The sequence below is a fragment of the Chenopodium album genome, chromosome 21 (assembly GCF_948465745.1).
Source record: "Chenopodium album chromosome 21, dcCheAlbu1.1, whole genome shotgun sequence".
NCBI classification, from domain to species: Eukaryota; Viridiplantae; Streptophyta; class Magnoliopsida; order Caryophyllales; family Amaranthaceae; genus Chenopodium; species Chenopodium album.
In genome coordinates this window covers 2,083,186-2,107,707 of record NC_137854.1, presented here as the reverse complement: position 1 = coordinate 2,107,707, position 24,522 = coordinate 2,083,186, and the positions used below count along the sequence as shown (strand labels likewise).

The 24,522-nt window shown below is 33.7% G+C and overlaps 4 protein-coding genes and 1 pseudogene across 5 annotated transcripts; 3 read left to right on the top strand and 2 right to left on the bottom strand.

Moving 5' to 3' along the window:
* The first annotated feature begins 1,934 nt into the window (after positions 1-1,934).
* On the top strand, positions 1,935-5,773 carry LOC145601383 (homoarginine-6-hydroxylase 2-ODD-C23.1-like). Its single transcript, XM_081657392.1, has 12 exons — positions 1,935-2,030; positions 2,849-2,964; positions 3,524-3,642; positions 3,739-3,802; positions 4,143-4,210; positions 4,496-4,554; positions 4,653-4,818; positions 4,930-4,949; positions 5,027-5,073; positions 5,214-5,294; positions 5,354-5,443; positions 5,569-5,773. Exons 1-12 carry the CDS (start codon positions 1,997-1,999, stop codon positions 5,695-5,697), a joined length of 993 nt encoding a protein of 330 aa, XP_081513518.1. The 5' UTR covers positions 1,935-1,996; the 3' UTR covers positions 5,698-5,773.
* Positions 5,774-8,074: 2,301 nt separating this feature from the next.
* Positions 8,075-11,067, top strand: LOC145602627 (homoarginine-6-hydroxylase 2-ODD-C23-like). Its single transcript, XM_081658801.1, has 11 exons — positions 8,075-8,215; positions 8,516-8,634; positions 8,745-8,808; positions 8,985-9,052; positions 9,597-9,645; positions 9,757-9,914; positions 10,022-10,041; positions 10,118-10,164; positions 10,359-10,439; positions 10,544-10,633; positions 10,815-11,067. The coding sequence occupies exons 1-11, from the start codon at positions 8,075-8,077 to the stop codon at positions 10,941-10,943; spliced, it is 966 nt and encodes a 321-aa protein (XP_081514927.1). The 3' UTR covers positions 10,944-11,067.
* A 1,365-nt stretch (positions 11,068-12,432) lies between these two features.
* On the top strand, positions 12,433-14,580 carry LOC145602626 (cytochrome P450 81Q32 pseudogene; annotated as a pseudogene). Its single transcript, XR_014104577.1, has 2 exons — positions 12,433-13,266; positions 13,954-14,580. The product of XR_014104577.1 is annotated as a cytochrome P450 81Q32 pseudogene (transcript).
* Positions 14,581-14,678: 98 nt separating this feature from the next.
* Positions 14,679-17,413, bottom strand: LOC145601033 (uncharacterized). Its single transcript, XM_081656946.1, has 3 exons — positions 16,927-17,413; positions 15,774-15,880; positions 14,679-15,618 (listed from the first exon to the last, which is right to left on the bottom strand). Exons 1-3 carry the CDS (start codon positions 17,353-17,355, stop codon positions 14,907-14,909), a joined length of 1,248 nt encoding a protein of 415 aa, XP_081513072.1. The 5' UTR covers positions 17,356-17,413; the 3' UTR covers positions 14,679-14,906.
* Positions 17,414-19,390: 1,977 nt separating this feature from the next.
* Positions 19,391-23,062, bottom strand: LOC145601251 (putative WRKY transcription factor 15). The gene is made up of 3 exons (XM_081657225.1): positions 22,190-23,062; positions 21,965-22,090; positions 19,391-20,112 (listed from the first exon to the last, which is right to left on the bottom strand). The coding sequence occupies exons 1-3, from the start codon at positions 22,921-22,923 to the stop codon at positions 19,953-19,955; spliced, it is 1,020 nt and encodes a 339-aa protein (XP_081513351.1). The 5' UTR covers positions 22,924-23,062; the 3' UTR covers positions 19,391-19,952.
* Between the last annotated feature and the right edge of the window lie 1,460 nt (positions 23,063-24,522).

Here is a 24,522-nt window from a genome sequence, read left to right as displayed (position 1 = left end):
AAATAGGAGATTTAGTACTTTGTTGTGTATATGTCGTACTTTAATATTTGTTGTGACAGTTTGACTGATACACTGACTAATACATACCGTGCTCTGTATTATACTTCGTATCTTGTAAAAGTATGAAAAAATAAATCTTAAACATACATTGAGATAAATCTAATTACACGGAGTAGACAGGTAGGCGGTGTCCAAGATTTTACTAATAGCAACAAAAAATTGGGAAGCGGGTAAGTTTGAGTTGGAGAGGTTGGAGTGTTGTTGGGAGTCTTGGGAGGAGGTGAGAGTTTGTTGGTTGGAAATAGAAAGAGGAGATTGAGGGGAGCAGCTGGCGGAATACAGTTTTTGGAAGGGACTGAAATGGTTAGATGGGTCACATGGGGATGACAATAGAAGACTTTGTTGACACTTACACTACACTAAACTAGAAACTAGTCTTGTTTTTCAAACATAACACTTTTGCTAGGATTACGCAATTGAAAATGATACTACCAAGAGCTGATTAGATTTTGAAATGGTTACTTTCATGTACAGTACAGCAGTACCAGAGGTCTAGAGTCAAGTTGGGCCAAAAAACACACCACCATTGCGTTAGTCCACCGCTACTCAATCTAATGTGCAAACAAACAATACGGAACTACCTAGTGTTGGAGACCTGGAGTATTTAACTCGTACGTTAATACTCGTGTGTTAAAACTCCTTCCAATCCTTTTTATTTGCACCATAAACAACTTGCATGTGTTTATCTTTCGATCATGTCTATATGATCTGGTCATATCTCTTTCTCATCTGAGTTTGCAATTTTACTAGTACAGAGTTTTACTTTTTATTACTTCTCACTCTAGGAATCACGTCGTCAACTTGTGATCATCTGGCTAGTTGTATACTTATGATGAGCTAATGAGACACAAGTCAAACCTTTTTTTTTTTTTTCTTTTTTTTTTCTCTTTTTTTCTTCTACTTTGTGCACTTTCTTTGAGTACATGGGCAATATGAAAAGCAAAAGTTAGTAATAAGAGTAAAGATAACAAAAACCATCAAAATAGATTAAAGTTACTACTCAACTTTCTAGCTTCTAATCTTTGAAGGTTAAGACCACCTCCACTACATAATGACAAGAAATAAAGTATCATTGCCTTATAATTACTTTAGCTCCATTCGAAGTGTTAAGTTGCTAACCCACTAATAAAAAGTGAATGATTGTGAGCTACCTATGTCTTCTTTAAATTTACATGACATAAAATGAATAAATTGCCAAACACTGATATCCTTACTTTCTGTTAAGATGTGCTTCTCTTTTACTTTCAATTTTATACCGATATATCAATAGAGGGAGTATTGTAATTAGGTCCTTTTAAGTTTCGTTGAAAGAAAAAAAAAAAGAACCTTTTAAGTTTTACTTCGTATTTGTTTACTAATACTCCTAGAGAGTAAAGTTTAATCTGAGTAAAAAGTTTAACTTCCTCAAGGTTTTTTAGATGCATCACTTTTAAAATCAATCACGAATTTATTAAGTAGTTTTTGGAGATTGAATAAAAAATAAGAACCCATAGAGTTATTAACTAAGAAAAGTGATATATTTATATTAAAACTTTCGTATAAAAAAAATGATGCATCTAAAAGATTGAGGAAGTATAAACTATAATTACTTTTTTTTTTTTTTTGAAGCAATAAACTACAATTAGGGCATGTTCTCCTCACCTTAATTTCAATTCAATTTAGCTTAACTTAGTTCAATAAATCAGAACAGGCCTTTACTATGTATGTTGTAAATGGAAAATATTAAAATAAAAATAACAAAATAATTATATTGATTAACAACCTAAAAAAATGCTTAATTATCCGGAAAAAGACGATGACGCGTCCAATAGTAGATAGCATTATCGAGTGCTGACGATACGAGCAATGTTTGCTACCTTGCCAATATATACGAAGTATTTGTCTACAAACATAATCAACAGCGCAGATAGAGGAAAGACGTTTCGAGCTTAATTCAATGGCAACTGACTTCAAATCAATTCCTGTCATAGGTATATTCCTTCATCACTCTTTCTATCTTAATTTACTCTTTTTTATTTAGTTTTTTATTTTTTATATACTTTCGTGTATAGTAATTCCTGTCATATGAATGAAATTTTTGTAAGGAATATCTCGATTTAAATTGTACACAAGAAACCATTTCATTTATATTAAATGAATGGCATAATTGAGATGCTAAATTATAGTTTCAATGGTGGTGCATATGTCCATCTTGTGGGTGTACTCCATCCATTTTACAAAGTTTTATTCATCATTCGCGAATTATACATAGAAAAATAAAAAAATTGCTTTTTTCTATGTAATTATGTCTAAGGTAAATCACACAATATCATGCAACATGTACACAAAGATATTAAAGGTTAACGTTGTGTGATCAAGGAAAAAGAAGACGATAGGAACTTTGTGGAACGGATGAACAGAGTAATTAAGATAGTAGATTGTAAGGGACAAACAACTTTAATCAATTGTTTAGAAATGGAAATAGATTAAACTAGGAAGCCCTGTTAAAATTGATCTTTATGTTAGACTGCTAGTTGCCTATGAGTATAAAGTGGTATTCTCACGGTGAGAAACGAATTTGTTTCTCATGTGGCATTTTTGTGAATAGATCAACAACTTTTTCAACTTTATTCAACTGTGGAGCCCACAATTTGAAAAAGTTGTTAATTTATTCACGAAAATGCCCCCATGAGAAACAAATTTCGTTTCTCACCATGAGAAACAGGGAATTTCTCTATAAGCTAAGTGTCAGTGATCATAATTTGAATTTCAGTGTTTTTTTTTTTTTTTTTCCTTTGACACAATGCAGATATTAGTCCTCTGCTTGCTAAATCTGATGATGCAAACATGGCTGAGGATGCTGGTGTATGTGAGGTTGTGAAACAACTCGATAAAGCATGCAGAGAGGCTGGCTTTTTCTATGTGGTATTCAAATTTCGTTTATTCTCCTCGAGTAGTCTTTATATGATTAGCTTAGTGTTGTTGCCTTCCCTTAGACTTCCTTGTTCCCATTTGCCAAAACTTCGTGTCGTGCACATGTGATAAATGATCACACTGCTGAGAAGGCAAAGACTTGGATGATCCTTAATTCCTTATAATATCCAGGGAACTGTAATTACCATGTCGTATTGTGTGATTGCAGATAACTAGATAAGATGAGTTAAAGTTTTCAACATGAACCTAATGATCCTCGTGTAAGAAACAATTATGTACTTCGTTAGCTTGAACTCGATGTAAAGTACAATTATGTATTGTCCTCGTCAAAAATTTCCAACAGACACTACTAGACATCTAAACTCCATGTATTTGCTGAAATGAATGTCAGGCTTTTTATGACATGCACCCAAATTAGGAATTGTTTACCAATCATTTTGTATAAGCACTATGTTAGTAAAACTTTACCACACTGGGAGTTGGAAATTTGTTTTTACAACAAACAATCTTGTGATATGGTATTAAATGGTTCTCTTTTTTTGCTGATTAGAAAGGCCATGGCATCCCGGACTCCCTTTTAAAGGAAGTCAGAGAAGTCACCCATAAGTTTTTTGACCTTCCTCTGGACGAAAAACTCAAGATCAAGTTATCTGCTGCAACGGGTTACAGGTTATAAATTTCATATTATGTATACTTACTCTTTTTAGCTTTGTAAAGAGCTTCACTCAATGTACTAGTATCTTTACTTTGAATCTTAAAATGCAGAGGTTATCAGGAAGTTGGAGACAATATAACCAAGGGTCTGCCTGATGTGCATGAAGCTATCGATGTAAGTCAATGTTCTATAATCCTTCGTTGATGAAGCAAATCAAGCAATCGAGCAATATAATTACTTGACTGGAATTTGCTTAACAGAATGTACTGTGAAGTGAAAATAATCATATTGGAGGACTCATTCCTCGTACTGGTTGTTTTCAAATTTATGGATCATTTGATTGTGGCAGATTGACCAGTGTCCCGTGGTCAAATATTAATTCTATTAAAATGTCATAAAGTATGATGTTCTGTAAAGTCCTAGTAGCTAACCATTTAAGTTGAGGATCATAGCTATTTAGTTAATGGGAGGCTCTGCAGTCAACTGCTTCAACATAATTTTCTTTTTGTTCTAGTTATACAGAGAATTGAAGCACGGAATGTACGGAGACATGGGGAAACCAATGATAGGACCAAACTTATGGTATGTGCAAACACCATGGTTTTTATTTAAAATTTGTCTTCTATGACAAATGCATAGATAGTACTTATATAGGTTTAATCTCGACATTGGTTTACTCCATGTTTCTTTTGATTTCGGAATCAAACTGGTTGTGTGTTGTGTGGAAATGACCGAACGTGCATGTAGCTTGAGTATTCTAGTACAGAGTAGTGCATTAAGATCATACATTTACAGTCTTGAGGATCCATCACAATTATCACTTACTCAAGGTATTGTAAGACAATGGATTTACTCCCTTTAATGCAGGCCATCCAAGCCTCAGAACTTTAAAGCAGTGATGGAGCATTATACTGAACTATGCACAGGTATGTTTTCTATCTCATATCTCTCCTCTCTAGACCAAAACTGTATATTTGCTTGTATTCGATCCAACCAAGGTTTCTTTCTATTGGCATAAAAACAGAACTTTCTAGGAAGATTGTCCAAGGTATTTCCCTAGCCTTAGGTGGATCAGTCAATGAGTTAGAAGGTCGTATAGCAGGCGATCCATTTTGGGTCATGCGTTTGATTGGTTATCCTGTGATCTCGAGGGAAAATGGGCATAACGAACTTGGAAATGACATTGGATGGTAAATTCTTAGGATAACATTACTTTGGATTCTTGCATTTCTTTTCACTCGTTATTTGCTGTCTAATGTCTTTGTTTTGTTATTGTGTTCAATATTTATACAAAACCTCAGTGGAGCTCACACAGATTATGGTAAGTTTATTCTTTGCAAAGATTAGAGAAATTTGGCTTTTATGTAATGGTATTGATCTCAGTATGATTTTCAATAGGTCTTCTGACGCTCGTCAATCAAGATGACAGCATAACAGCTCTACAGGTATGTTTAGTAATTAGTAGTGTACCAGGGACCAGCCTTTTTAACCTGTTGACTTAACATAGTTCTTAAATTCCCAGCTCATTTTTTTAATCTCTTGTTTGTGTGTTACTTATTCTCAATTCACCTCAAATGTGTTGAAGGTTCGGAATCATTCAGGAGAATGGATTTGGGCTCCTCCGATTCCTGGGACATTTGTCTGCAACATCGGCGATATGTTGAAGGTACATTACCCTCATCAGTAGTATGATTAAATCGAAATTGAATATGTTGATTTGTGCAGATTCTGTCCAATGGAATATACGAGTCCACCTTACATCAAGTCATTAACAAGTCTCCCAGATATCGTGTTTGTGTTGCATACTTCTACGAGGTTATACTCTTTCTATATCTCCTAGTGTTTGTGTTGCATACTTCTACGAGGTTATACTCTTTCTATATCTCCTATGCTATTCTCTATCTTGTTCTGTGAAAGCTAAAGTTTCATCGTATTCGCAGACAAATTATGATGCAAAAATTGAGCCCTTGGACATTTGTGTACAGAAGACCGGGGGGATCAAAAAACTTGGACAAGCTGTTTATGGTGAACATTTAATTGGCAAAGTCACAACTAATTTTCGATACTAAAAATGTTTGTACAGTTTAGAGTTTTATGGTCATATTGTCCTAGGATAATAGGTTGTGCCATCTCTTTTTTTTTTTTTTTTTTTTTTTTTTTGAAACCCTTATTGATTGTGCCATCTCATTTAAGTGACTGAAAAGTGGTAAAAAATAGCCCGAGTTCTTGATATTCATTTATCTTATGTTATTGGGCCGGTAATATGTACTTGTGATCTAATTGGATGAATGTTTCTCTTCTTTGTTATTTCCATTCAAGATGTGTGTGAATTTAAAGGTTTTATTTTAAAAATGAAAAGTAGGTTTTTATAAGGAAAAATTTGCCGAAATACTAGAATCTTGAATATTTTATTATCTAATTTATTTGTTATTTAAATAATAAATTAACCAAAACAGCACTCTTACAAAGCGCACCAAACAATACAACCATATCTTGAGGAGAGTTCATCAAGAGTTTCAAGACTCTCTTCTTAGTTCAGTTACTCTAGTGGTTCTATAAAAACCACATCTACGAGAGTGAGAGATAACTTAAGTGGTTAGAGCTCCCTCCCGATTTCATGATATTGTGGGATTGATTCTCACCCTACCCTGGTGGCTCTCTAAACACCCAAAAAAAAAAAAAATTAAAAAAATTATTAAAAAAAAAAAAAAAAAAACGCTACAGTTATGGTTGCGTTCAAGGCAAGTAATCAGCTTGTACAAAATCAATGCATTAATAACAAGCAGATCTAAAAAAAAAAAAAAAACTACAATTATGGTTGCGTGTTCAAGGCAGGCAATCAACTTGTACAAAATCAATGCATTAATAACAAGCGGATCTAATTTTATTTCAACTGCATGCATAGGACCTCCATAAAAATTGGGAAGGTCGTACTATTATATATCATCTTACCAAGTTGCATATAAGATCAACAATACTATTATTTGGATTTGAAATTAGGAATAAAATCCAAGTGGTATAAGATTGGAATTTGATTTCTTTTTATTTAAAACATTGAGATTTGGTATGAGCCATACCTAGCTCATCTTGATTTAGCCCGTACCTTGTGATTTTGAGGTATGAATTTACCAATTGAAATTTTCTTAACAAAATAAGTTTGAAAAAGACAAAACTCATAATAATTAGGTTCATTCATGCCTAATAAAACAATGAACTAAACGTCTAAACACCCCCTTAGGATTTTAATTAGGTTATGTTAAAGTATTTATCTTCGAATAAGGAAAGCAATATTTTTCTTCCTACCAACCCGTTTTCCTATTTTTCATCTTTAGAGCTTTTACCTCATTTTGACCGATTGCAGTTACCTTATGGTAATTATTTAGCTATTTTTACACCATATAAAATTTATTCTGATACATGATACTTTTTGTCTTTTTATTTCTAATTATTTTTATTTCGGCTAATTTACAAACAAACAAGAACAACTAAACGTGGCAAAGCCACCTCAACTATATCCTCATAGAGGTACAACTGTACAAGTAAACGTGGATAAATTTATTATGATATATTGATACATGATACTTTGTATCTTTGTATACTCATATTTTCTTATTTCGGCAACGTGCCAAACTCTGTGCACATTTGACGACAATTCATTTATAATGTATTTAATTGTATTTTAATTTTTAAATTAGGTGGTTGGTAAATTCCTTACAATGTCGATTTTTCTAATTGGCCAGAATAAAAGCACATGTTTTTCATGTGTGTGTTGTGGATAAGGCTTATGATGAGGCCGTAAACAACTTAGAATTGTAATGCTCGTGTACGATAAAAAGGGTCGTGCGCAATCTCACTCTCACTATCTCACTCACACTTTGATTGGAAGATTTTGCATTTGAAATTAATCATGAACTTCCAGCTTTATTCATTCCCTGTTATAGGTAATACGGAGTATTATATTCATTGCTTTTTTTGTTACTTTATTTTAAGTATAAGGCCTTTTCTTTTTAGTTTAGTTTTTATCTATCCTTGATAGTTTGATGGTCAATTGATTATATTCGTAGTTTAATGATTGTGTAGCCAATTTCAAATCATTTTAAGACTAAAATCAGACTTTTGTTGTTGTCGTATCATAAAAGGTTAAAGTATTTACTCCAAAGTCACCTTAAAGATTTTATTAAATACTTCATAATTTCGATCGAACTTAAAAACAATGCACTTTTTTATATAAAAAACCTCGACGTTATAACCTTAAACTATATTATATTGCTAAAATTGTACTCTATAAAAATACTTTGCTAGTATATATATTAAGATCAAGTTCACCAAGAGCTACAATGTGATCTGTGTTATTTGAACTCCCGATTAAATGGATGTATTATTTAAAAGATATGTTAATATTCATTTAATTTAAAATGAAAGTTTTAGTTTAATTTTACTTGTTATATGTCTGATACAATATATAATACAGATATAAGTCCTTTGGTTGCAAAAGCTGATAATGCTAATATGGGTCAAGATGCTGGTGTACGCGAAGTTGTTAGACAGTTGGATAAAGCTTGTAGAGATCATGGCCTTTTCTACTTGGTTGGTACTCCATTAAATATTTAGCTTTAGAAGTCATCACTTAAATGTTTTGCTAAACTTAAATTATTTTTACCGAACGAAAACTAATTTTAAATTAAATTATTTGTATTGATTCACTATGATATTTTGTTGTTTAAAGTTGCTGAATTTAATGGAACTTAACTTATTTAGGTTGAAATATACTCATTTTTACTAAACTAAAATTACTTTTATTGAATTATTTTTAAGGTGTCAATAACATGGTCTTAGACTATTTTATACATATTCGAAGTACTAAATGGTTCTATATTTGTTGATTAGAGAGGTCATGGCATCCCAGACTCTCATTTAAAGGAAGTAAGAGAAGTCACACGCGAATTCTTTGAAATGCCTCTTGAAGAAAAAATCAAAATCAAGATGAGTGCAGCGACTGGACACAGGTTTAATGACGTATATAATTCAGCTTGGTTGTCGTTACTAGCAAATTTCATCATATCAAAGGAAATATGTCCACTTAGCTATTAATCCTGACTCGGGTGTTAAAATGCAGAGGATATGAAGAACTTGATAAAATTTATACCAATGGTCTTCCTGATGTGCAGGAAGCTATTGATGTAAGTAAACGTTCCGTACTCCTCACTTTTGATCGTCGAGTTATGTTGTTTGGTCGACATCAATGTAGCAACCATAGATTATCAAAGTTAGAATAGGAGTTAAGTTTTGTGTTTTATCTGCTAATAGCCACTTTAACTGTAGAATGATTTTCTTTAGTTCTTAATTGTTACTAAAGTATTACAAAGAATTTGCAGATGGAACGTATGGAGATAAGGGAAAACCAATTGAAGGACCTAACTTGTGGTATGTGGCAAATTCTATACATACATATACCTTGATTTTGTACTTGCATTGTTACATACAACTATACAAGTACGTAGTATATTTGCTTAAACAACTTCATTATTACTGATGATAAAACTAAAGTAACTATAAACTTAGCTTACGTGACTATAGTAATATAATCATCTAATGCAATGTATACTTCTCCGGTCAGTGGCAAACCTAGTAATCTTTTCAAGTGGGATCAAATAAATTAATATATACTAAATTCTAATTAAACTTAAGTATGTTTATTATACAAATTTTTGTACACATATTGTACATATATTGCACATATATATTATATATATAGTACATGTAATATAATATTAATTGACTCGTGTAATCAAATTTGGGCACCATATATTTGTCGATCGAACTCGTAGATTGTCTGTCCAAGATAATTAATTTAATTGTTCTCTTTTTGTTAAATTGAATAATGTAGCAAACTTTTACAAGAGTGAGTTAATAAGTGGGGTCAATTATCTTAAACATGATTCCGCTTATACTTCTCCTTTTAATGCAGGTCATCCAATCCTCCTAACTTTGAAAAAGTGTTGAAACAATATATTGATGTTTCCACAGGCATGTTTTCTACACCTATAGGATAAGAATATGTATGTGTGTCGTGTGTGCTCGACTTTGATTTAAACTCGTTTGCTTTGTACATATATATAACAACATAGCTTTGTAGAAAGATTATGAGAGGTATTGCACTGGCTTTGGGTGGATTAGGCAACGAGTTTGAAGGTAATATTGCTGGCGATCCATTTTGGATTGTACGGTTGATAGGTTATCCTCCGATATCTAAGGGATCAGATGGCGAACCACAACGCATGGGATGGTACATAACTTGATCTTAACTTGTTGTGGATTCTTGAATTTCATTTTAATTTTGCTAAATTAACTAATTTTTACCATCTACTACTATGATCTCGGACATAACCTTAGTGGAGCTCACACAGATTATGGTAAGTCTTTGTTTGAGGGATTGTAAATTATTGACTTATGTGTGACATATTCATTCATAATGCTCTTGATTGACAGGTCTTTTAGGATTGGTCAATCAAGATGAAAGTGTCTCAGCTATAGAGGTATTTTCATTATAATCCGTGATATTTTTTTGTATATATAATAATCAAACTAGTAAATTCATTGCTTAATATAACTCAGTATTTTGTTTGATTATTAGTTGTTATTTGACAAAAAATAAAAATAAAATAAATAAAAATAAAAATAAAAATAAAATAAATAAATAAATAAAATTAACGTCAAATGTTGTTTGAAGGTTATGAACAATTCTGGAGAGTGGATCTCTGCTCCTCCAATTTCTGGCACAACTATTTGCATTATTGGTGATATGCTAAAGGTCCTTAATATCTTTCCATTACTCCGTAATATATATATATAAGCCTAAAATCAAAATATATCTCATAATAAGTTATTTACTTCCATCAATGTTGTCAATTGCAGATTTTGTCCAATGGTTTGTACAATCCTGCTCTTCATCGGATTATCAACGCGTCCCCAAAATATCGTGTTAGTGCAGTTTACTTCTATGAGGTTAACCTCTATTTGATCATCTTTAGATTCTTTACCCAATATTTATGTATAAAAACTATTGTTTTCATAGCCTTTACACTAATGGACAGACTAATGAAGAATTTTCTGGAGACTAATTATGGTATTCATAGTCTTTACACAATTACAAACACTAATGAGGAATTTTGTGTTGAATGGGCAGACAAATTATGATGAACCTATAGAGCCCTTGGACATTTGCGTACAAAAAAGTGGTGGAAAAAAGAAACTTGGCACTGCTATTTATGGAGACTATCTTGTTGCTAAATTGAAAAAGGCCTATCCGTTTTAGCATACGGAGCACTTGGCTACAAGAGTTTTATGTTGTACACTTGTACTACATAGCTTGTTGAATAGCCAATTAGTCAAGCGTACAATCTTGCTTTTATCGTGCATTTAATTGCTTTGTTAGTTAATAAAATAAGCCCATGTTTTTACCAATACCCTCCAAGTTGAGGGTTTTACATGGTGACATGGTATTATAAGTTGAGATTATTTTGGGTCCAATGGATATTACAGTACTATGCTGATGTCCTTCCATAATATATGTTGCCAACTACAAACTTAAGTAGATAAAAATAAATAAATAAATAAATAAATTTGATATGTCTTTCCATGATACAGTATATAGTCAAATGCGTATTGTAAAATATATTTTTGACAAATAGGCTCTTTTATAATAAATCCATTCTAATATTATGTAATTTTTCTCATATAGTATTAATTTAAAAATAATTATAAAAAATTATCGTGCATGGAACAGGACCTAACCTATTATAAATAAAAGGTGTCTAACCTCACTCAAGGGTTACACAATTGATATGAAAAAGTACTTAGTACATGAAAAGGACCATAACCAAATCTTAACATTCACAATTTTTGTGAGTCCAGGAATTGTGCCCCTACGGGCGGGGCAGACCCTTTGAAAGTGAGAGGCAAGTGTAAAGGATCCACACTCTTAAAGTGGTCTCTATACTCACTTGAATTTGGCCCCTAAGTCTTTCAAAAAATTCTTCAAGGTCCGCCATTGTTCAGTTATAGGATTTATGACGTGAGTTTCAGGAACCACAAACCAAGGACATAAGCCATGGATCAACTTTTGAGTAGATGAACGAGCAGTCGTACATACCAGACACAACTGCGCACGGAGGCATTCAAGATCTAGCCAAAGTATGACAAAATATTGCCAATTGCCATTGAATTGTGTGAGCCACCAACTCCCTCTTTAAAAAAAATCTTGTGAAAACGGTCAAGTAAACCAAACACATCAAAATCAGAAATTTTGACGTTGTGGAAAAAATTGTATTGGATACGAAGGATTACTAAAAAGGAAAAAAGACAAAGTCCGTTAGAAGGCTGAAAAGTTACCAAAAGCAGAAGAAGAATTGGAGAAGAATAAGTCATCCTTAATTCAAGCAATTACCAGTTCAACACACTGTAATAGTCGTATATACACTGAAACCAACTCCCATTAATTCAAACTTCCACACATAATAATTTATTCACAAAAAATCAATCAAATCTAGGAACTACTTTGCAATCTGTAAATTATCGATTAAACAAGATTAAAAACTCGACTATTTGCTGACTTGCACCCACGGCCATTTAAGAGTGAAGACTTTGTACATACATCATCCTCCACTTAAGTTGTAAATTTTAAAACACCACCATTTTATCTCCAGTTCCTTCCACAATCCCTCACAAGTCACAACACCATGAGTATTTTCTTCATAATCTCATCGGTTACCATTTTAGTAGCCTCCTGGCATTTCATCGGATGCATGGTGAGCAAATTCCATAACCTCCCTCCCAGCCCATTTTCTCTTCCCGTTCTCGGCCACCTTCACTATCTCAAAGACCCACTTCATCTAACCTTGTCCAAAATCTCCCATAAGGTGGGGCCAATCACTCTCCTCCACTTTGGACAACGGAGAGTCCTCCTAGTCAGTTCGCCGTCAGGGGCAGAGGAATGTCTGCGTCAAAACGATGTTATATTTGCCAATCGCCCACGTCTTTTGACTGGTGATATATTTGGCTACAATTGCAAAACTTTGATATGGGCACCTTATGGAAATTTGTGGCGGAACCTCCGTCGAATCTCTTCCGTCCAGATCTTTTCTCTCCATTCATTGCAGCTCTCCTCAGGAATACGTTCAGAGGAGGTGAAGTCCCTGATGCGTCGGATAAGTACAGAATCCGAGAGAGATAATCAAGTGGTGGATATTGGGGAGGCTCTGTTTGAGATGACGCAGAAAATGATGATGAGAATTTTGGCAAAGGAAGGGTATAGAGGAGAAGGGAAAAGGTTTAGGGAGGTAGTGGAGGAGATAATGAGGGTTGAAGGAAGTCTCACTGTCGTTGACGTGTTTCCAATTTTGAGGCTTTTTGGGATGAAAAGGAGATATCAGGAGAAATTCAGGGGTTTGGCTGAAGAGAAGGAAAAGTTTTTGAATGATTTGATGAACAAAAACAAACAATCTGTTATCAGCTCAAGTTCTGCTGGTTTAGTTGTTTCATCGAACAGATTGAAGATGACACTAATTCAAGTTCTGCTCTTGTTACAGAAAACAGAACCTGAGTTTTACACAGATGATATGATCAAAGGCCTGTTTCAAGTGAGTTCCCTTCCTGTACTACTTATTTTCTAACGACGAAAGCAGATTTTAAAATAAAATATACTAAACAAAATAACAGGATTACTACAGTATCCAATTTAAAATTTAAATTAACGGAAATAACACAAAGGTATGCACAAAAAGCATTGGAAATAGCACAGCATCAACAGCAAATCTTCTTTACTAAATCATGTTAGATTGCATTCAATCCCTTTTTTTTTTTTTAATAAACATCACCTATACTTCCTGCTAATGCATAATGAACCAGGTCCAAATACTATATTTAAAACCGTAGAATTACTAAAATTCCACACACCCCCCCCCCCGGTTGAGCGTGAAGATCAACCCTGGTAACTCACCTGGTAGCCAATGGAGTGAGAAACTGCTCCAACTCCGTTTCCTCCACCATATGCCTTAGTATATTACTTTAATCTATGATACAAATAGTGTAAAGAAAAAGGCAACACATATATTATACCCTACTAAGTATAGATGATTTCTTTGGATAATAGCTGAAATTGCTGATGAAACACTAGCAATATAGCAATCTCTCACTACAAACGTTTTTAAAGTATATATGTCCATTTGGCATATCCAATCCATTTTCTTGCACTCTTTATATGGTGCTAATACCACTTTCCAACAATATAAAAGACTAATTGTGAACATTTTTTCATGGTGAGTTAGGTATTACTATTGGCGGGCACGGACACTTCAGCAGGGACTATTGAATGGGCATTATCATTAATGCTCAACAATCCGCCGATTCTCAAGAAAGCACAACATGAGATTGCTACACAAATAGGATATGATCGACTTATTGAAGAATCGGACTTAAGCCATCTTCCTTATCTACGTTGCATTATATATGAGACTCTAAGGCTATACCCTGCAGCTCCACTTCTAGTCCCTCATGAGTCATCAGAGAAGTGTGTTGTTGGGGGATATACTATTCCACATGGCACTATGCTATTGTTAAATATTTGGGCCATACATAACAATCCAAAATACTGGTCTCAGCCTGAGGAGTTCAGGCCCGAGAGGTTTGAAGGGGTAGAAAAGGATGAAGAGAAAATGAAGTATAAATTTATGCCTTTTGGGTTAGGAAGGAGAGCTTGCCCTGGAGAGGGCATGGCCATGCGAATGGTTGGGCTTACATTGGGATTGCTACTGCAGTGTTTTGAGTGGGGAAGACCAAGTCCTGAATTGGTTGACATGAATGTCAAGAATGGGCTCAGTATGCCCAAAGCCAAACCACTTCAGGCCAAGTGCCAACCTAATAAACCTATGGCCCAGCTCATTGCACAACATTAATAAAGAGGGAAGAGATGATGTGTAATACAAGTATACGAATATGTTTCTAAAGACTAGAATCATTTGTTTTTTTTGGGGGGGGGGGGGGGACACAAATCTTATATTATCAAACATTTGTAAATAGGATTGTTAATGTTTTCACTAGATACATCAAACAATGTGAGAAAATCTAATGACAGTACTCCCAATAGTGAACTATTGTAAGCTAATGTTACACAAAAAACATTTGAGCCTCCATATTCTTCCTAGGCCACATTGTATAATAAAGATGAATTGAATTCTTACAAAAATAAATACGCACCTTGAACTTTTGCAATGCATGTGGATCATGTATTAGTACTGTCCTTCAAATACAGTGGAATCTTAACATCTAGCTCTCGAAGCCGATCCACCAAGCCATATAGGAACTCAAATGTAAGCCTAGATTGTGCATTAAGATCTTCCCTAACCTGCGGTTGCATCCGAAACCACTCCCCCAGCATCTTGTGCACGTGTGCTCGGACAATTCTCCAAGGAACAGGATACTTTTCGCAAAGTTTCAGATATTCAACTAGCAGTTCTGCCTGGTCTATGCTTCCATCTTTACAACTTTCTTCACCTTCATCTACCCATTCAGGGGTTCGAAAGCCAGCAAAGAGGGCTGGATTTTCAAGGAGAGCATCAGCTGAGAGAACCCCTTCTGCCCCTGTTGCCTCCAAACAGCTGTGAACATCATCCAAGTGTCTAATGTTCCCATTGGCAAGAACTGGGATTCTGATAGCATTTCTGACCTCTCTAATCGCACTCCAGTCTGCCCGAATTTTCTTTTGGTCCTTCTGATCTCTAGTTCGACCATGAACAGCTAGAAGAGAGCATCCAGCTTCCTCCAACATCTTTGCATAGTTGATTGTATCCTGCAGATCTGGGAATATTCTGATTTTGCAAGAAACAGGAACTTCAAGGTTTTGAGCCAGTTTTTCCACTAAAGATTTTACAAGAGGTAGCTTCTCCATTAAAAATGCTCCATAATTACCTCTTCGAGCAATACGCTGAGGACAGCTGCAAAGTGCATACAAAGCACATAATGAAGTATTACTTAAAAGGAATGGGATAATCGTTTTAATTGAAAATTGTTTACATATAACAGTACAGAACACGGAATAATCATTCCGGCAGCAGTATAAACCTGGCAGTGGTCAGTCAACAATTCTTACCCCAAATTGATATCAACATAGTCACAAAACGGTTCCACCATTCGGGCTGCTTCAAGTAAAACATCTGGATCATTTGCACAGAACTGGACAAATAATGGACGGTCCTCCTACATGTATTACCCAATGCAAATTAGCTAAAGAATGCAAGTAAAATTTAAAAACAGTGACTAATGTAATCCCTCTGATATTTCAACGGATAAACTTTGTAAGAAGACTAAAAACTAACAATCTATTATTGTGAATGGCTGAATGTATATGGTTTTGGTAGTCAATTTCATGAAGGGTAATTTCACTGACTAGAATGATAGACAGTCTTTTTAGAGGGTATTAATGATGAAGTAACACATAGTACTTGTCAAATTTTATATGCTTCTGAAATTTCAAAGATGATCATAGTAGTTTTAATGCTTTTACCAATGACAAGAACAGCAAATAGAAGTATTGAAAGTTGTCAACAACATTAAAAAAAAATTGACACACACCATTGAGAAAATGTGACAATCATACAAATGTGACAACAAATAGGAGAAGAGCGACGGACCAATGCAGGCAAAGTTCATGCATATTACCCTAATACAGCAATAAGCTCGGTAAAACAAGTTCAAAATACCAAGTGTGAACAATCACAAGCCTGACGAATAAGTTCCTCTACATGAGAGCGTAGTTAATAATACCTAAAACATGTTGATCTTCCTAGATAGGCAACATATAAACCAAAGTCCGACAGCTAATCCGAAAGAAACAATATGGATCAACCAAGTATTGAAGACCTTTCCTTTACAAAAATTGAGACAACTATGTTCTCAAAATCCCTTACATTACAATTGGCAAATTACTCTATTAATGTTCTGCATAATTTATTCACAAGAATTCCTTGCTTAATACTACAACAATAAGTTTTCCATATCATCCAATAATAAATCAACCATTTTTTTTTATCAATTCTAACAAAGCACAAATGATACAAATTAAGTACATTTCTAAATTTCACTAAGTACTCTTTGCATCAAATTGACCTAGTTCTTCCACAAAATGCGTCATAAATTGCACAAATTTAAAATCATAAATTGAATCGAATAAACCAAATATAATCAACTATCAATTTCAACAATTCACTAAAACCCTAATTTCATAGAAAGAGAAAAACCCCAACCTGGCAAGTAGTAAACTCCGACGCACGATACTTCTCAGTCTCAGAGAAGATTCTAGAATGCAACATAGGAGTATAAGCAGCCTGAGCTCCATACTTGCGGCAAAGCATCCTAAACGGAAGCTCAGAGCAATCAACCATGGGAGCAACTATCAATTTAGGCCGGCCCAACTTCTTCCAATGGGCCCAAGCCCGTTCTATTCGAGCTTCTCCGGTTAAGTACCCATTGGGCTGGCCCAAAGAGAGTCCCTTCCCCTCCACCTTATCTTCTCTCACCTCCGATAGTGTTGGCCCCGAAGAGCAGAGGAGCTCGTCGTGGTTCTCTTCTTGGGCCGTTGATGGTGGTGGTGGTAGAGTGGTTAGAGAAGCCATGAATGAGAGCTTTGGAAGTTGATGAAGGTGATGGTTATGGCGGAGGAGAGAGAATCTCATTAGCAGATCATTGCCGGCAGTTGCTGGTTGCGGGGAAAACAGCGGTTTATTCAGGATTTTTTTTTTTTTTTTTTTTTGGGATTTTCTTGGATGATGTTCCAATTGACTGTTTTGGAGCCCAATCATGTGTACGAGCCATAAAAGGAAGCCCAACATTCATCACTATCCTCCAAGCCCAACCTTAAGTTCTAGTTTTTTTTTTTTTTTTTTTGACAGGAAAGTTCTAGTTACAAGTGCAGATTTACTCTGTTAGACTGTTTGTTCTCTTTTAGTCGTAACATTTTTACCCTAAGATAGTCATGGTTGAAATTGTCCTTTAACTTAATATCAAGAGCCAGTTTAATAAAGAGGACACTGCTCCTTTAAAGTGAAAGCTTAACGAACAGTCAGTGTAATGAAGAGGTCACGGGTTTAAATCTCATCCACCCCTTTTGAAGTGGAAGCTCAATGGACTCTAATGTAATAGGGTGTAATTGAGTATATAAACTGATTTTGTCAGGACATAATAGTCATTTCAAATCAATAATATCATTAACTAGTGTTTAGCCCGGGCAATGCCCCAAGTCGATACGTTAAAAATTAGTATATTATAGTTTTCATATATTATATTTTATGTAGATAAAACTTTGCTTTTAATATTTTGCATGTACATAATAGTGTTTAATATTTTTATTTTAGATTTAGTCTAAAAAAATTTTGACATGTAAAAGTACAAATAAAAACACTCTCATGATCTACATTAAATATATTTAAGAAGAATAAGTTAACCATATTATTAGATAGCAAAGTTGGTATGACTTATTATTTATTTTTCAATGGACTTAAGTTCGATTCTTGACAAAAACATTTTTTTCAAATGACACGTGGCATTCACATTTCTAATTGGGTGATGTGGCATGCTCTTGGTGGAAGAGAGGGGTGACACATGGCGTGTATCCTTGATTAGGAACGCCTTTTAATATATAGTATAGATATGATTCAAGTATAGTAGTCATTCTTTTTACCACTAGATTTATTTATTTATTTTTTTTTTTTTGGAAGGAATACTACTAGTTGATTTGTTATATACAATTGGAACTTTCTTTTTGTTAGTTGTATGAGTACTTGAATAATATAGAAAGAAGCTGAGCTCCCTGAGCCAATTCCAGAGTCAAGAATCTTTAAAACCCATCAATCAAATTATTAGAGGAAATCATATTTTAAAAAAAAGTAGTATGAATGAAGCTAATGGAACTTTAAGAGTAATCATTTCACAGCAAAATGGACATTATCTAAAGCCAAAGCAAAAGACACAAATCACATCCTTGAAAGCATCAACACTCTCCCTTTTTGACTTCCATCTGCCCTATGCATAATATGAATATATGATTCACTTCATTTCTTCATACACCAAATAATAATGGTTTTAACGTTAAATTAGATTCCTGCATAAGTAGGAGTATAGCTGTATAGGTGAGCAATTAAGGTGATTAAATTGACATCAGTTAAAACAACTACAATATGTCTCAATCATCGTTGTGCAAATTTGACTTGTTTTAATTGATTATGCAAATTGATCCGTTGATCAGAATTGTGCATATTCAAATCCTTTGTGAAATCTATGTCTATAATTACTTGAATCAAACCAAATTCAACTTGAAAACCACAAAAATTGATAGAGTTATGGGTGAAATGTCTATGAAATAGTATTGTGAAAGAGGACATGAAAATTTGTCAGCTCTAATACGAGTACTATGATACATATCTGTTAAATTTTGATTTAGATTGTAAATGTCGTATAACTTTCAAATATTGCATTAGGTTTAGCTTCAAAAGAAATTATTAATATAAGAAATTATTAATATAATAGATGGAGAAGACAATTTTAAAGTGACAAAATCAAATTAAAGTGTCACTCAACATACAAGCAAAAAGAATTAAATTGAATAAATGATTTCTTTCAAACTATGGTTTTATTTTTGAGGATTTCGTTGGTATAATTGGTATGAACATAGTTAGAACAATTCTTTACTCATAATCAAATCCACACAAAGACTATAAATAAAGAAGTGGTCAAACCACGTATTATATAAGTAGTCAATATTGTTGGTCTATTTTCAAGCTCACAAGTCACATTCTCACATCTTCCCTTCTTATAATATAATTAAAATTAACTAAATAAAATAAACTACAAGCTAAGTTAAGTACTAGTCAATATATAAACATATACAATATGCCAAAATAAAAAAATCACAAGATGCCAACGAACCCTAAATTTTGTTTAACCTCTATCTTAAATTATAATCTACCAAACCCACCATATCAATGTCTATATATTATACTTTAAGTTTTTTCATGCATGCAAATGTGTACAAAAAAGAAGTAATCAATCAATTAAGTAAAGTATTACATACTTATATTAACCTAATCCACTATAATCTCCTTCGAGATGATAGCAAGATGACTAGATAGTACTACTTTAGCTATGCTATAGATCAGAGCTTTTACTACCATGCATGCATATATGTAATTATCCTCGATTTTTTTTTCCTTGTTCACTTGATTGATAACTACTCCATAATAACTAAGCTAACAAGGTCAGATCAAATGAATAATCTTCAAGAAGACTCGAGGATGAGGCTGGAGGTTTCGACGACAGAAAGAGAGTGGTTGTGCTCCCCTTCGTAGGTTACCACCAACATATTTGGATCATCCAAAGCCCTCTCTACATGTTTCCTCGCTGGGCACCCTCTCACTGTACTGCACTTGTAGTATCCTCTGTTATTCACAAAAAAAAAAGTACAATTAATTAGTAATGACGAACATTAGGGTCACGTTTTATTATGAAGATAATAAAATGAAGTATTAAACATACTTCAATATAACAGTAATGGCTTTTTAAGGAATATATGAGCTTTCTAAATTGAACCAGGACATGGAAATAATGGGAAACATAAAAGATGATTTTCAACAAGTAACATCATAGCCATAGGAAAAATTGAATCGAAAAGACTTTTCAACGCATATTCAAGGTTAGTTGTCATATAGTCATAAATCTTAACATTGATAGTCAAATATAAGGATAAGACTGGTTAACTAAATAATATCATCAATAAAAGGGTTAAATGACTCAAAACCATCCACTCCACAGAACATTCCACATCTTTTGGTACAAGCTAAATTGTCTATCGAGATTACTAGCTTGTGTTCGGAAAGGTATACGTAACAACTAAGTTAATTTTGATTGAGCACATCTAAATTACGTGACTATTAGTTTTGGATGGAAAGATCGGGCGGACAATCGGCACATGTTATACATGCATGGTGAGTCATAAGCCATTAAAAGTTGACTAAGTATGTTATACATGCATGGTGGGTCATAAGCCATTCAAAGTTGACTAAGCAAACCGATGAAATTAATCAAAAGTCAAGTGCAGTTACGACATTAAATCGAAGAGTGTTGAATAATTGATGAATCAAGATGCATGGTAAACAAGTCAAAACAACAATTGTTAAAATTCAAAGCGTTTGTTTCTGTGAAATTAAGGGTCAAACCCGTCATTATTCAGATGAGAAAGAATATGTGGTTGGTCAGACTTTCGTGTGTACTCCAAGCATTACGTTCGCAGCCAAATTGGACTTTTATTACAAGAAAACATATTTTTTTTTCTAAAGAATTGCTCTAATTGATTGGAATAGTTAAAATTTATCAATCTCTTTCGGCCTTTTCTCTCTCTTTATGTAATGGTTTTTGTTTTTTTTTGGGTTGATTGCTTGATAAGAGTCCAAACCCTTTGTGGCTTTGTTACTCGCATTTAAAAAAAAGGTTGGACCAACTAAATAGACTAGCGTAAAAGAATTTGTGTATACCTATACGGATCTATACTCTTCTAGTTTACGATTAATATCCACGGAAAATATAGTAAGCTACAAGCCTACAAATTAAGACACGTAAATTGCATACTTAAGTATGGGGTTTTTTTAGACATTATTTTGCATTAAAATAACTTAAGAATGAATGACTAATAATTTTCTCAAGTGTACTACTCATACTAGGTACCTGTATAACAAATGGAACAAACTACAGTATAAAAGTGGTATCTCCTTTAACAATGTCTTACAAATTTGAAATGCTGTATTGGTTAATTTGTTGGAAATGATTGTAGTAGAAGGAGTACACCTTTTAAGGTAAAGTTACATTGGATACCAATCACTAGACAATGCATTTTCTTTAGACTTTAGCTATTCCTCCCATCCAAATATTATTATTGTACCCCGTTAAAAAAAACATTATGTTTGTTTATTGTAGTTTGACTAAAGTTTATAGTCGAGCCCCTCGTCCATTATTGTCAAAGACGAACTTTGATGATTATTTATTTTCTTAACCTTACTTAATTCGAAGCACTCCATATTTTAAAATTAAAATTAAATTATTAGTCATTCTCATAGTATTATTGTACTCTGTATTTGCATAGCATAATTGACAATTAACAATTAACACATACAGAATACGATTTAACATCAATAAAAAAAAATATGAATGTTTTGTAGTGAAAATTGTAAATTGTTATTAAAAAATGTACATTAAAAATCGCGAAAAAAAAAATAAAGGGAGTATAATGGTCCGTACCTTGGATGTGGGGATCCTTTGATAGGTTTTTGACCATACTTTCTCCATGAGTAATCATCGGGTGGTATGTCTGCCATCTTCGCGCTTATTGCTGGTACTCTCACGATTCTCTTTTGCCTCATTTTCCTATTTTCAAATTTCAATTAATTAATTAATCACTGTAATTAACATAAATAAAATTTTATAATCTTTAATTTCGGGAAATAATAAATAAAAATGAGTTACCTCTTCTTAGAGCAGTGGCAACGACCAGAGGGCCCACCACACTTGCCATTCTCGGAAAAACACTTCCTAACCTTAAACGACGACGTATGAGAAAGAGGCGGTCTACCCGCCGACGAAACCATCCCGGAATAATTCGTCATCTGAAACGACGTCGTTGTGTTGGCACTATTCGCAGCAGCAGCACAAGGAGGAGTATTCATTGTATGATGATGATTATTATTCATCAAAATATCCTGCTTATTATCCACGTCAGCAGTCAACGTTGACTTAACGGAGTTACCAGCCGAGTACGAGAAATTAATCGTAGCCGTCGGTGCTACCACCTTCGTCGCGTAATCGTACCCGTTCATCTTCATCCCCGGAGGCGGAACTTGCTGAAGAGGCTTTGGACATAAAACGACACCGTTTTGATGCGTTTGATGATGCTGTGGTTTCTGGTCAACAGCAACGGGTGCCCGACGAAACCTCGCGTGGCCCGTCCGAGCCCGACCCAGAAGTGAAATAACCTTCTTAAACCTGAAAACGGCGTCGTCTGCTACGGCTTGATAATTGGAATCATTCTCCATAGTATTGGTATTGTTAGGAGGAGAGAGAAGATGAAGGAAATTATGAACACTTTGAAGACCAGCAGAAGTTTCATGAGCAATGGCTTCTTCCATTTGATGATGATTTGAAGAGGAGAGAGAAAGTGAGAGGTTTGAAGATGATGAACCCAGCATTAGATCTACTGCCATTTTTCAAAAACCATTCCTCAAAATCAAAATAAATAAAAATCAAGAGAATTAGAGAAGAAGAGTAACGTTTATGTGTTTGTTGATTGATGATAAAAAAAAAAGGGAAGAAAGGGAGAGTATTTGATGTCTTTTTTTTCTTTATTGATTGATGATGGATATGTGTTTGTCCTAAGTTTTGGTCAAATTAGATGCCATCGGCTATGTTTAAAAAAGAGAAGAGAGAGAGAAAAAGAAGGGGGGTCTACTGTTGGATGACTGACCTCATACTTTAAGACCAATTTTGATTTGGTTTTGTCAAACTTAGGTAAGAATAATCAACGATCACATTCATATCCCTATGTTTATGATCTTTTATACGGTCTATTATGATATTTTATACGGTATATAAAACATGGACTAATTGATACAGTATTTTTTCCGTTATTTATTGATCTTTCTATTTTTAATTTATCATCAATTTGTTAGTTGGCATGTTTTGACTTTTTTTCTTGTAAATACTCCATGTTCACATTAATTTTTACGCTCCTTCGCTTTACTAATTGTTATTCTTTGACTAGAATATACGGAGTATGTTTAATACTCCGTACTATTTTAATTGAATTTAATACAAGTGATAAGAGGGATAGTTGAGGTTTTTTAAAAATTTATAGAATAAGATCGTAGGATTAAAATTTATTTTAAAATTTTATTTTAAAAAATAAGGTATAAATGAGAGAGAAAGACATACGAGTAATAAGAAAAAAGGGCTAAGGGTTAGTGGAAACCTTGAAAGGAGATAAATCAATATAATATCGAAAATCCAAAATGTATTGTCTGTCCAAAACCCAATTGTAACATGTAAAAAATGGTCACATTTAATTTAACTAGGGTATCCTACGCGCGCCATGCGCACGGAGGGGCTAGCTCTTGCGGAGAATTTGTATTGGCATGTATTTAAGCCGTTGGTTTGGGTGGTAGACCTGGTAATTTTAATAAGTACACTATCTGGTTTATGTGTCTATGTGATAAATTTGTAGAATACTATAAGAAAGCCACCAAAATCTGTTAAGACAATTATTTTTTAAAATCCTAAAAAGTTTGATAGTGTTATTTCAAAATTATTATTAAATAATATTTAATTGATTTGCATCCCTTCATATTTTAAGCGTCGAGTGTTAGTTTAGAACTCTTAATTGATGTGCATGTTTCAATAATACTTAGTGTAATATTTTTAGCGTGATTTTCTTCAAATGATTTTTTTGTGAGCTGTGGACCTGTGGTCATATGAACTATGGAGTAATAATATGTAAAATGTTGCAGCTAAAAACTTAATAATGTATATTTTTTTCCTCTATTTTAAATTCTCTCAATAATTAATACCCGCTATTTTTTTCCTACCATCGATTGATTTCCCTTAATTTTAGGATTTTTAAGTTCTTTATACCTCTTGATAACATACGTCTGCTCAAATATTACTGTACTATTTAATATGAATCTCATTCAAATTCTATAACGTTTTTTATATGTACATTTTAAAAGCTAATAAACCTTAATGGTAGTTGTAATTAAAGGACAACAAGATAGTAAATAAGAAGAGCAATTACAAAAGAGTAAAAATAA